The sequence below is a fragment of the Etheostoma spectabile genome, chromosome 6, assembly GCF_008692095.1.
Source record: "Etheostoma spectabile isolate EspeVRDwgs_2016 chromosome 6, UIUC_Espe_1.0, whole genome shotgun sequence".
NCBI classification, from domain to species: Eukaryota; Metazoa; Chordata; class Actinopteri; order Perciformes; family Percidae; genus Etheostoma; species Etheostoma spectabile.
In genome coordinates, this window is record NC_045738.1 from 390430 (window position 1) to 402562 (window position 12133).

Sequence of the window (12133 nt, forward strand, 5' to 3'; positions counted from 1 at the left end):
TATACTACGATTTTTTCTTCCCTTTTTTCTACATAGTAAACTGTGACTTTTTATCACTTTAGTCCACATGCTATTAAATTACTTTTTTTATCACTTTTTTTGACATGCCATATTATGAGATTTTTCGACATGCTATACTATGACTTTTTTATCACTTTTATTGACACTCTATACTATGACGTTTCATCACTTTTTTTGACATGCCATATTATGACATTTTTCGACACAGTATACTATGACTTTTTAATCACTTTTGACAACAATGACATTTTTCAACATATTATACTATGACTTTCTTTTATCACTTTTCTCAACATGCTTCTTTCAACGTACTATACCATAACTTTTTCGATGAGCTACACTGTGATGTTTTTCATCACTTTTTTGACACATTTTACTATGCCATTTTTTTACATACTATACTGTGACGGTTTTTCACTTCATCACTTTATTCAACATGCTATAATACAACTTTTTTTATCACTTTATTCGACATGCCACATTCTAACATTTTTCAACATGTATACTACGACTTTTGTATCACTTCTTGCAACACGCTATAGTGTGACTTTGTCATCACTAAAACTATACTATGACTTTTTTCAACATGCTATACTATAACAATTTTTCAACAGGCTATTCAAGGACTTTCTATTTACTTTTTTCTTCATGCTACACCATTACTTTAATAACACTCTTCTCAACATGGTATACTATGACTTTCTAATCCCTTTTTTCTACATGCTACACTATGACTTTGTTATCACTATTTTCAACATGCTACACTACGACTTTTATATCCCTTTCATTGACATGCTAAATTATGACTTCTTTCAACGTAACTGTGCTATGAGTTTTGATCACTTTTTTTGACATACCATACAACGACTTTTATTGACATACTATGGTATAACTTTTTTATCACTTCATTTGACATGCCCTATTTGTACATTTTCCACATACTATACTATGGCTTTTTTATCACTTTTATTGACATGCTATACTACGACTTGTGTCGACATACTATAATTTGACTATTTAATCACTTTTATTGACTTGCTTTACAATGACTTTTTTCAACATGCTATACTATGACTTTTGTATCACCTTTTTGACATGCTATAATAGGATTTTTCTATCGCTTTATTCGACACGCCATGTTATAACATTTTTCGACATGCGACACTTTTTTACTTTTTTATCATGTCTTTTGACATACTCTAATGTGACTTTTTTTGATGTACTATACTATGACTTTTTTATCACTTTTTTCAACATACCAAGCTATGACTTTTTTGGACATACTGTACTATACTATGACTTTTTTATCACTTTTTTGACATAGTATACTTTGACTTTTTATCACTATAATCATCATGCTATAATATGACTTTCTATCACGTTATTCGACGTGCCATATTATGACATTTTTTGATATGCTATATACCACAACTTTTTCATCAGTGTTTTCGACATGCTATACTGTGACTTTTTTATAAAAAGTCTGACATACTATCCTTTTACTTATTTCCCACTTTTTTAATGTGTTACACGGTGACTTTTTTTAACAGTTTTTTCGACATGCTGTACTATGACTCTTTGCCCACTTTTCATCAGCGTTCTTTACTATGACTTTCTTTTACATTACTTTTTATCACTTTTTTAGACGTTCTATAATATGGCTTTTTCACACTTTTTTATGCTATGCTATGACTTTTTTCAATTTATCATATCATGACTGTTATTGACCTGCTATACTATGACTTTTCAATCACTTTTTTTGACACGCTACACCATGACTTCTTTTCGACTTGCTGTACTATGCCTTTCTACTCACTTTTTTCTACATACTACACTATTACGTTCTTATCCTTTTTTTGAAATAGGGTGTTTTGACTTCTTTATCACTTTTTTGGACATACTATGACTGACTCTATTCAACATATCATACTTTGGCTTTTCATTAATTTTTTTTTTACTTTTTTTCAATATACTATACTATCTCAAACTATTTCTTAAATTTCACTTAGGATGAATAAAGTATCTACAATGCTTTTTTTATCTCTTTTTTACCATCCTATACTATGAATTTGTGTCACTTTTGACATACTATGCTATGAGTTTTATACTACTTTTTTGACTTAAATCATTTTTTTTCAACTTTTATTTACATATACTAAGACTTCTTTATGACTTTTATAAGATACTACACAGTTAATTTTGTGATACTTCCTTCCTCATTCTATACCATGACTATTTTCAACACACTTTACTATGACTTTTTAAACACTTTTTCAATCATACTGACTTCTTTTGATTTATTGTACTATGACTATTACTATATGCTAGTATATCAAAAAAAGTGATAAGATAGAATGTCCAAAAAGTCTTAACTATACTACACCTATATGCAGCTATTTATGATAATATGCATACTTTTCCTGCTATGACATGTGAAAATGTCTGCTAGCTAGGCCTGCACGATTCAGGTAAAAATATGAATAACGATTTTTTTAGCGTAGAATTTATATCACAATTCTCTGCCGCGATTTTCTCACAAAGTGTAATCTTTATTGCACACATGAAACATGACAAGACAAAACAAAACAAATTGGCAGTACCAAACAGATTTTTTTTGGCACCTATAGCGCATCACCACAGGCCTGTAAACATAGAGGCTTCAGTGAAGAGAAGGGAGAGCCTTGCAGAGCTTGGGAGCGGTTTAAAACCTATTTTATACAGTCTATGTTTAAACCCACATCACATGCTAGCCCATCATTATTTTAGCCCGTTTAGGTTACTTCTGAACAAAATGTTTGAGAATATTACAGGAACAAAAACAACACATTTTATTTTAAATCATTCTTAAGATATGAACATGTTAAGGCATTAGTGATATTGTGGGCTGAACAAAGAATTTGTCACTTTGATTCCTGTCTCAATGTAGAACAGAATCACTGCCATAATCAATATTACATACAGTATGAAGTTGATGAAACATTAGCGGGTCTGTGTATGGCTGGTTTGTTTTATACTGTCGCATTAACATTCACTACGCAGTTCTGCTTGTGCTTGAATTAAGAGATGAGGTGAAGATGAAGAATTCTGTGACATTTTAGGAGTGTGATTTATTCTTTTTAACATTCAGTTTTTTTGTGGTACTTTTGAGATTGACAGAAGTGGACATTATTGATATACAAGTGTATTTGACATGTGGAAATACACAAGTACAAGTCAAATTTAAATTGTTTCAGCACTTGGACCTGGCTTTCAGTTCATTCAGTCAGTGTCTTTTGGTCTTTGATGGGGTCTGTACAGTGACTGCGTCTGATGTTGACAGCCATCACTCTCTAGCACCCCAGTCCGTAAGATCTTGTTCCACCAGCGCGCACTGAAGCTCTGCAGACACACACTGGCCAGACTCTCCCCGTCCTGGTAGTCCTCCCTCATCTTCTCCGGGATCAGGTCCTCTGACACCACCTGGGAGATCAAACAGAGAGAAACTCAGTGTGGTAGTGTGTAAAAAAACTATCCACTGACTTTAACTTAGACCCAAACCATGGCTAACCCTGACCTGCCTGAAACTAAGGCATGACACAGCATGTATAAACTATACACCAGGAGCGTGTCTTCACCTCAGTGAGAGCCTGCAGGGTGGTTTCTTTGGGATTCAGCCTCTGTAACGCCTCATCTGTCATCTGGAGGGTGCTTTCAGTGCGCTGCAGCACAAAGGAGGACTGCTGCTGTCGAAGGATTCCCAACAGGAGTCTGAGGGAGACAGAAGAGACATTCAGACCCTACGATTTATAATTTAAACTCTTTATAAATACTCAGAGAAAATCTCTAATTTGAGTAAACATCCAATTGTGGTATTACAGAGTACCTTAGTACAAACTACATAACTAATGTTTTGCGTATTATCTGGACAGCGGGTTAAAATTAGGTATTTTAAAAGCTGTTGATTTCTTGGATTTTTTAAATCTAAAAGCTCCTGTCCTTCAAGAGGTTTACACAACATCTGGGCCAGCTGCTCTTTCCAGTGGCTTTCAACTATAACAATATGTTATATAGCAAAATTGGCTGATATGTTGTGCTGTGTGTGTTTTTTGTGTGTGTAAAGTATATGAGGCATAGGGATTACAATTGCTGTGCTGTACCTCGTCCTAATGAAACAGGTGCACGCTTTCAGCCAGATTCTGTCCTCATCCAGCTCTGCTGTCTCTTCCGGTTGTTCCTCACTCTGTTCTTCTACTGATGCCAATCTCTGTGGGGAACACGGACCTAATAGAGGTAAATACGACAGCTCACATCAGACCATGAAGACACATCATTTTTTCATCAAACAACAACTTGCAAAACAAAAAAAGAGCAGGTGCATTCATTCATCAAACCATTTTTCCTGTATAACTGTCTCTCAAGAAAAGAAAGAACTCTGTCCTACCGGGGGTTTTGGCACTCTCCAGCAGCTGCAGACACGTCTGTCCCAGGCTGTACCAGTGCCAGGGGTTGAAGGGCAGCATGCTACACAGCTGCTGCAGAGACGACATCTTTGATCGTATGTCTCCAAAATGCTGGTAGATGCTGACTTTGAGCAGCAGGAGGCTGATCAGGTGACAGGTGTTGGAGGCTTCTTTGCTCTGGAGAAACATCAACTAGACATTACAACAGTTTCTGGTGATTTTTAAGCCAAATCTTTCAGACTGATTAGAGCCAGACCAATGTCAGCAGATAATATCGGCCGATATTAGGCCTTTTCCAAACTATCGGTATATACAATGGCTGAAAAATGAATATTAAACAACACAAAAAACACCCTTCAACCATGTTATGAGTGTGGGCGTTGCATAGTTTGTCCATCAGAGGGCTCTCTACAACGTCGCTAATAGCAATACTTTGATTTGTTTTTGTGGATTTGTTCAAAGGAATTTAAGTCTCATATCTTATGTTTGTATTTTTATACATTTTATTTATCAGAACTTTAATATTTTGATGTACCTCTGTTCTGTTTTGAAATAATAATATTTTTAAACTGCATTATCATATTATTTTATAATTATTTTAGTGAGGCAATAACTACAAATAACTAATGTTAAGGAAATAAGTGTTTCTGGATATATTTTTGCCAATATATCGGAATATTGGGCTTTTAAATCACCAAATATGTGTATTGATATTGGCCTTAAAAATCCTTTATTGGTCGGGCTCTGATGTGGGATTTTCACAATGACAGGAGGCTGTTCCAGATACAGAAAGTAAAAGCAGGAAAAGCAGAAAAAGCTTGGAAGAGTTACCAGTAAGTCAGCCAAGTCCAGCGCCCTGTCTCTCTGTCCCAGTCTGGTGCAGCATCGGGCCATTCCCTCCAGCACATCTCTCCTGATAGTCAGGTTGTTGTCAGCAATCCACTCCAGGCAGCTACTGTATGCATCCAAGGCTTTCTATACCCACCACCCCCCCCCCCCCCCCCCCCCCCCCCCAACACAACATTACACACCTCATAGTGGACAATGGTGAGTGGTAAGAAGGAGCAATAAAGAAAGGTTGGCACGTTATGAGGCAAACCAGGTGTTTTATTTGTCCCAAGCAGCTTGTGTTGGTACCATAACTGTGAATGTACTTAAACAACAAGATTATTGTTGACCACATTACAGCTGTGTTTAATACTCTAGCAATTCAACCTGGTTTTATTTTATTCAAGAGTTTTGGTGTAATGTGGCTAAATGTTCTTCACAAGTCTTTTTCATGTTGTCTGATAATGTTGCTGTGTGTCCTGTCTGAACAAAGTCCTGTCTGCAGCAGCTCTACGCTAACAAATATTCAAATACTGGCCCATGACATCAGTGCTGCATAATAGCCTCTATAGATAAGATAATAAAAAATACATTTCTAAAGGACACTATAGAGATTCCACTAATTTGTGTAACCAATTTCACTGGTAGAATGTCAGCATAACTGATGAGCCACAATGGTCATTAACAAGCATTAGAAATTAGGGATGATTGATCAAATTGAATATACCTGATGGTTTCCCTGTCTCACAGCCAAGTCACCTCTGAACTTGAAGACTTTCTGCTTCTCCAAAGGATCATCTGTGTCCAGAGCAGTGCTCTCACAGAACCACTGCAGAGACAAACAACAGGGGACAAGACAAGTTCAAAACACTGCATGCGCAATGCATTATTGACATGTACATGGACACAAATAGAATGTAAAGCAATATAAAAAAAAGTTGACTGAATCCAGAAACAAACAATATTACATACCTGTCTTTGCTTAAAATGTATGCAGAACACCTTGTGTATGTTACATGCTATTTATAGTTTGGTTTATTTTATTTCTTCTTTTTTTTTGTCTTTGCACGCCCCATGTTTGATTGAATCTGTGATTATTGTTTTGGTTTTCTTCTTCCCTTTTATTTTGTTATGTGCGTATAAGCCAAGTGTGCAACTGTCCATGCACGTTAATTAGCCTTAGCTTGCTAGCTAGCAGCTTTTTAGTTATAGCTTTCCCCCCGGTCATAAAGTCTTCAAGACAGGGCCACTTCATCCATGTCCAGCTTCATGGCTACACACATGTCGGTGCTGAACACCATTACCCGGGGAAGTTTAGCTACGTTGAACAGACTCACCTCTGGTTCACACAGTTTGGCGTTATAAGACGACAGAGCCACGGAGACTCGGTCTCTCGCCTCCAAAAACACCGAATCATCAAACGTGCTTCCAAATATCTCCATCCGGTCCCGAAAATGCGATTAATTCCCCAGTTTCAGTAGGTAACGTTACGCGTGACAATAAAACAGCTAGCTGTAGCTTATGTTTGTTTACACCCTCATGGTTACACAGTCCTTCACTGTAAAGTGCTCAACTAGTAACAGTGCCCGAGGTTTATAGTTCCGGAAAGAAAGGTTCCGGTGTTCCGGTGTTGTCGTCGGGGGTTGTCGTGCTGTTCACTTCCTGCAAGGACTTGCATCCACTCGGGCAGCATTGATAATTTGTGCCGAATAAAAAACACTCATTCTGCCAGGCAGCAAGTAAATGCTACTACTACCGAGTCTAATAAAACAGTGAATACCCGAAACGTTCTAAAATTAGAGATTTCAAATCATGTATCATCATTGATGAACATGGCAAAGAAATATGTATTCATTATTTTGCTGTGTGGATGCAATTCTCGGCAGGGATGCAGAACTTGGCACAACACCGGCAGGTGATGAAAGCGGGCGCATGCAGCACACATCCACGTGAGAATGAATTGTTCAAATTCATCTGAACTTTTATTTTAACTGACACTGACATCCTAAAAACAAATGGTGTGAAAGGCAAGTTTGCATCTTCATAGTGCACTAAAAAAGTTAACTTATGACACTTTACTTGAAGGTATCTACACAAGAGTTCCATGACAGTGTCATGACACATGAACCCTAACCTTAACTTGTCATAACAAAACCGAATGACACTTACTAAAAGAAGTGTTATGTAATAAACGTTTATAACTTGTTTATAATGTTTATGGTACAGTCATGACACCCTTATGTAGATACATTCAAGTAAAGTGTAAACAATATACAGTAAATGTAACTCAATCAAAATACATATTGAAGGCTGCAAATGTTTTATATCAACAAAGGTATATGCAAATATGTGTGGCCACATAAAATGTAGGCCTATGGAGTGTAAATAACAATGCATTAGTGTTTTCATAATGTCTGTATAGTTTTAAGACATCTAAAAAGATTTATTCCACCAACATCTATTTTCAGGATCTATTTTTTCTTCATGTTCTTACATATTATAACAACATTATTTATCTATCATTTAATCATTATATTACTGTATCATGAATTAAAATTCCAAACATCTACAAAGTGAGTGCACGCATGGCCTAAAAATAAACAGTGTGTGTACATGTATATAAATAACTGTTTTGTTGTAAGCCAGGCACCCCTAAAATCTTAATCTATTGTGATCTAAGGAGTTCTGCTCTATAATATTACAGCATTGTGAAACTAAACCCAGAATGTAGATGCCTAGATCATTCAGAAAAACATTCTGAGCCATTTTTAGAAAATCTAATAAATCTCTAATTTTCCAAAGTTATTGATACTGCATATACACACAATTCAAATTGATGTTAAAATGCACAGTTAGCACAGTACACAGTCCAAACGGAGTGGAGGCAGAGAAAGAAAAACAAAAGGCAGAACAAATGCAAACAGGCCCTATGTCTGGCTTGTAACACCTAGAAACGCCCCTGTTGTAAGCCCTATTTACACTTCAGGAGGGAGGTGAGAGTGGAGATGCTCTCGGTTTTATTCTATCACTTATATGTGGAAAGCTGCCGCAGTGGGCCTAAAACCCATCACCTACAGCACATCAGAGGAGAATTGTCCCCACTGACAATTGATTAAAAAAAAGGGACTGAGAGGCTACTTTGCACAAATGAAATTAAACATCTCGTTGTCCGGCTTGCTGTACCAGAAATGGTCCTTTTGTTTTTCCATGGCAACACTCATGTCACACTCTTCTGTCTTACTATCTGGAGCCCAGTGATTGAATGTTAAGCGCTGATCATCGACCCAGAACCAGAAGTTGAGGGTGCAGGTGTAACGAAGGCCCAGCCACACAAAAGGAGTTTCAGCCTTCCGGGCCTCCAAATCAGCCCAGACCTGGGTCTCTTCACCAACAATGGAAGCCAGGTCCATGTCTCTGTCCCTGCAGTAGTACAGGGCCTCGTCCCACCTCATCTTCTCTTTGACCAGCTTAAAGCGTGATTCTAGAAGGGAGAAAAACATCAGGGAGTCATTTACTTTAGAAAGAAATATGTCTTCTATACTAGCTCTTATTCTCTTGACCGCTTACTGTTCTTTAATTTTGGAATATAAAACAAAGGGCAAAGTAGAGAAAAATACGGTATGAAATTGGAAGATGTCCCAGAAACTGAACATCTGCGAGAAAAACGGATGCAGGTGCAACACAAAAATGAATTGAAATTGCAGCATAGACTGTAGATTTCACGAGAGACTCGAGGATTGAAATAATTACAAATTTCAAATGAATTAGGGAGAAAACATACATAATGCCTCAGAACACAACATGCATCAAACCTTGAGCCCTGTGGTCATCACTTTACTTGAAAAATAATAGAGAAAAATCCTTGATATATCATATATTTCTCAAATCTGGTGTGATCATCTCCAAAAGCTGCTGTAAATTATCACCAGAACACAAAATATTTGACTCACCTGCACATAGAAACATTTTAGTTTGTTTAATACTTTGCATATGTTGTAAATGTAAATTATGAAAAGCGTTTTTGCTTAGCCTGCTGTTTGTCATGATAATATCTGTTCTTTAACCTTTATTTACATTCCAGGAAAGGGTTACCTCATCTCAAAGCAACTCACTTTGAGGAGAACTTTTATCGCAGCTTACCTTTTCTTGTGCCGAAGATCATCACTTCACACAGAATTAAATGCTTGGCTTGATTTGGTAAGAAGACCGTGATGTAACGCCCCAACACTGTTGTATTAAATACATAGTTGTTGAAATGGTTTTTCTTGAAGTTTTGGATGGTTTTCTGCCTGGGAGAGAGAACAAGATGAACATACACTAAGAGGGGGAAAAAATGGTGAAATAAAACAAAGTAACACAAAGGTATTACAATGGGTTGTCAGTGCCGTTTTTCCGACGAGAGAATCCAATGTGGATCTGAGCACCGCTCATGTCAGTATTAAGTTGTTCAGTGTTGTAGATAGTGATGTTAGAAATTCTGTAGACACCAAGCAGGTCAATTGTCCACCAGGAGTTGTTCCGATCCAGTGTGTGAGCACATTTTTCCAGATCCCCATCAATAGCTCTGTCAGCGGTATAGCTTAAATAGTTTGTTGACTGAGATGTTGTTCCATTAAGTCTTCTGTCTTCTATTTGGCAGTGAGATGCAAATGAAAAGGGAAAAAATATCAAAAATTCACTTCAAAATGTTGGCCCTTACGTATTTAGCGTAGAAATACGTTTATACTTTTTTTTTTTTACATCACTTGAGAGAAATGCATTTAGTCCTACCGCTTTGTGTTCTACCGCTTTGTGCACTTCCTGTGAAATGTGAAACACCAGAGGATTAAAAAGAATTCCTGTTCCCCATTTATAAAATATATATTCTGTCAGGTCAATTTACTGGCATCTATGACATCATTGCTTGGTAATTCAGCTGTAAGCACAGAATACCCATACCCATACTACCCATAATAAATACTTAATGGCCTGCATGGCATACAAGTAAAGTCCTCTCTTCAAGTTGTGTGCTTCATTCAGGAGTGTAGAGCAATTTACAGTAAAACACGGGGAACTACTTTATCACTTTATCCATGATTCACATTTTTGTGGACATCTCATTCACTGTGCATATTATTTAAAGTCACTGACATGGATGTGAATAAAGCGAGCTACTTACCAATCAGAGAAACGGTCAATAGAGTCCACAGCATTTTTACTGTGGAGGAGAAAACATATCAGTTGACCAAGTCGCAAGCAGACTATTACATTCAAATCAGAAATAAAGCTTTCAATTTCCTTTAAATTGCGCACTTGTCTCTACATCTAAGAAAATACTTTGTAAGGACTCTTTAACAGAGACGGCAAAAGTACTCACTTCCCGTACTCAAGTAGAAGAACAGATACTTGTGTTAAAAAATACTCTGGTAAAAGTAGAAGTACTGATTTAACTTATTTACTCAAGTAGAAGTAAGGAAGTACTTAAAGTATAAAAGTAAAAGTAGTCTTGCGAATGACAACCATTTTTTAGGGTGCAAGCTGAGAAACATCAGTGGACTCTTTATATCTTTACATGTCTGCCAATAGGTCTAACACATCCCACATAGGATTATTGTGCCATGGACTGGGACTCCAGGTTAGTAAGATTCTGACTGAGTAACAAGATATGAATTCAGTTGTGATTCTGTGAGAATTCACAGATCCAGTTTCTCTTTTCTAATCTTCCCCTTAACATGTAAAGGAATCAACATGTATGTGTATGTGCTCAAATATGGCTTCTGGAATGAAAATAAAGGATAAAATATGAATTAGTAAACAGACACTAATTAAGAAATTCAAGCAACAGTACAAACATGGGTATGGGCAGCTCTGCTATGGCTGTGTGTGTGTATGTGTGTGTGTGTGTGTGTGTTTTTCTGCAAAGAAAAACGTGTGTGTGTGCCTGCGTGGTTCTGCAAATAAATAACATTGTAAAGACTACCATACACAATGCATAGGAATATATATGCTACCAAATAATAACAATAAACCCACCAGTAACTACTTGAGCTTGTAAATAATGCATTTAAAATACAAACGTGAGCCAGGGCGTTCAACAATCGCCATAATGAATCAACAACCAGGTGCAACCTAGCTAACAGATGAAGAACACAAAACTAAAGTAACAAGTCAATTTTTAAAAATGTAAGGAGTAGAAAATATCGATATTCGTGTTAAAATGTTAAGAGTAAAAGTCACCACAAAAATAATTAGTAAAGTAAAAATATCAGAAATGTCAACTATAGTACAGTATAGTTTGTTTCTTCCCATCTCTGCTCTTTAACATTACAAAATGGAAAAAAAACCACTTTATGTTGTACTAACCTTACCCACCTTGTCAGATTGTATCTCTCTCCACAATGATGGTACAGCTGTATTTGTACTTACAGTTTCTCCTTTCCTTGACAGTAACACACTAACACACTAACCACAAGCAACGCTGTCTCTCCTGGTTGTCACTCAGAGTCCAGCTACGTGCCTAGTCGAAGCACCTCCAGCAGATATTTATCTACGTTAAGTTAAGAGGACTGCACATACAGTCAAGTGTTCCAACACAAAAATACTTATTTGCATTCGCTTCAACAGAGAAGCTTTGTGTTTGAAACCAATATATACAAATCTATTCCCCCTGCTTCCATGTAAAGTTTGCCACAAAACAAATGACACCAGCTTTTGTCACATTTTAACAGACAAATGGACTCTAAGAACATAAGAATAGTAACAACAATTTCTACTGGCACTGAATTACTGATGTTTAGCTTAAAACACTGGTAATACTATCAACTGTGATGATAATGCAATGACTACTAAGTAGCTACAGTGATTAG

At 36.7% G+C, this 12133-nt stretch overlaps 2 protein-coding genes across 3 annotated transcripts; both read right to left on the bottom strand.

The window, feature by feature from the left end:
• Positions 1–2828: 2828 nt before the first annotated feature.
• On the bottom strand, positions 2829–6888 carry c6h8orf76 (chromosome 6 C8orf76 homolog). Its single transcript, XM_032518546.1, has 7 exons — positions 6626–6888; positions 6016–6117; positions 5292–5435; positions 4442–4637; positions 4158–4281; positions 3636–3768; positions 2829–3480 (listed from the first exon to the last, which is right to left on the bottom strand). Exons 1-7 carry the CDS (start codon positions 6728–6730, stop codon positions 3280–3282), a joined length of 1005 nt encoding a protein of 334 aa, XP_032374437.1. The 5' UTR covers positions 6731–6888; the 3' UTR covers positions 2829–3279.
• Positions 6889–7591: 703 nt separating this feature from the next.
• LOC116691171 (fucolectin-1) lies at positions 7592–11808 on the bottom strand. 2 transcript variants are annotated; one of them, XM_032518547.1, is made up of 6 exons: positions 11640–11808; positions 10447–10485; positions 10059–10088; positions 9658–9916; positions 9429–9577; positions 7592–8769 (listed from the first exon to the last, which is right to left on the bottom strand). In XM_032518547.1, exons 2-6 carry the CDS (start codon positions 10478–10480, stop codon positions 8423–8425), a joined length of 819 nt encoding a protein of 272 aa, XP_032374438.1. In that variant the 5' UTR covers positions 10481–10485; positions 11640–11808; the 3' UTR covers positions 7592–8422. The 2 variants fall into 2 exon arrangements, with proteins under 2 accessions (XP_032374438.1, XP_032374440.1); XM_032518549.1 differs by having other exon boundaries at positions 11631–11694.
• Positions 11809–12133: the final 325 nt, after the last annotated feature.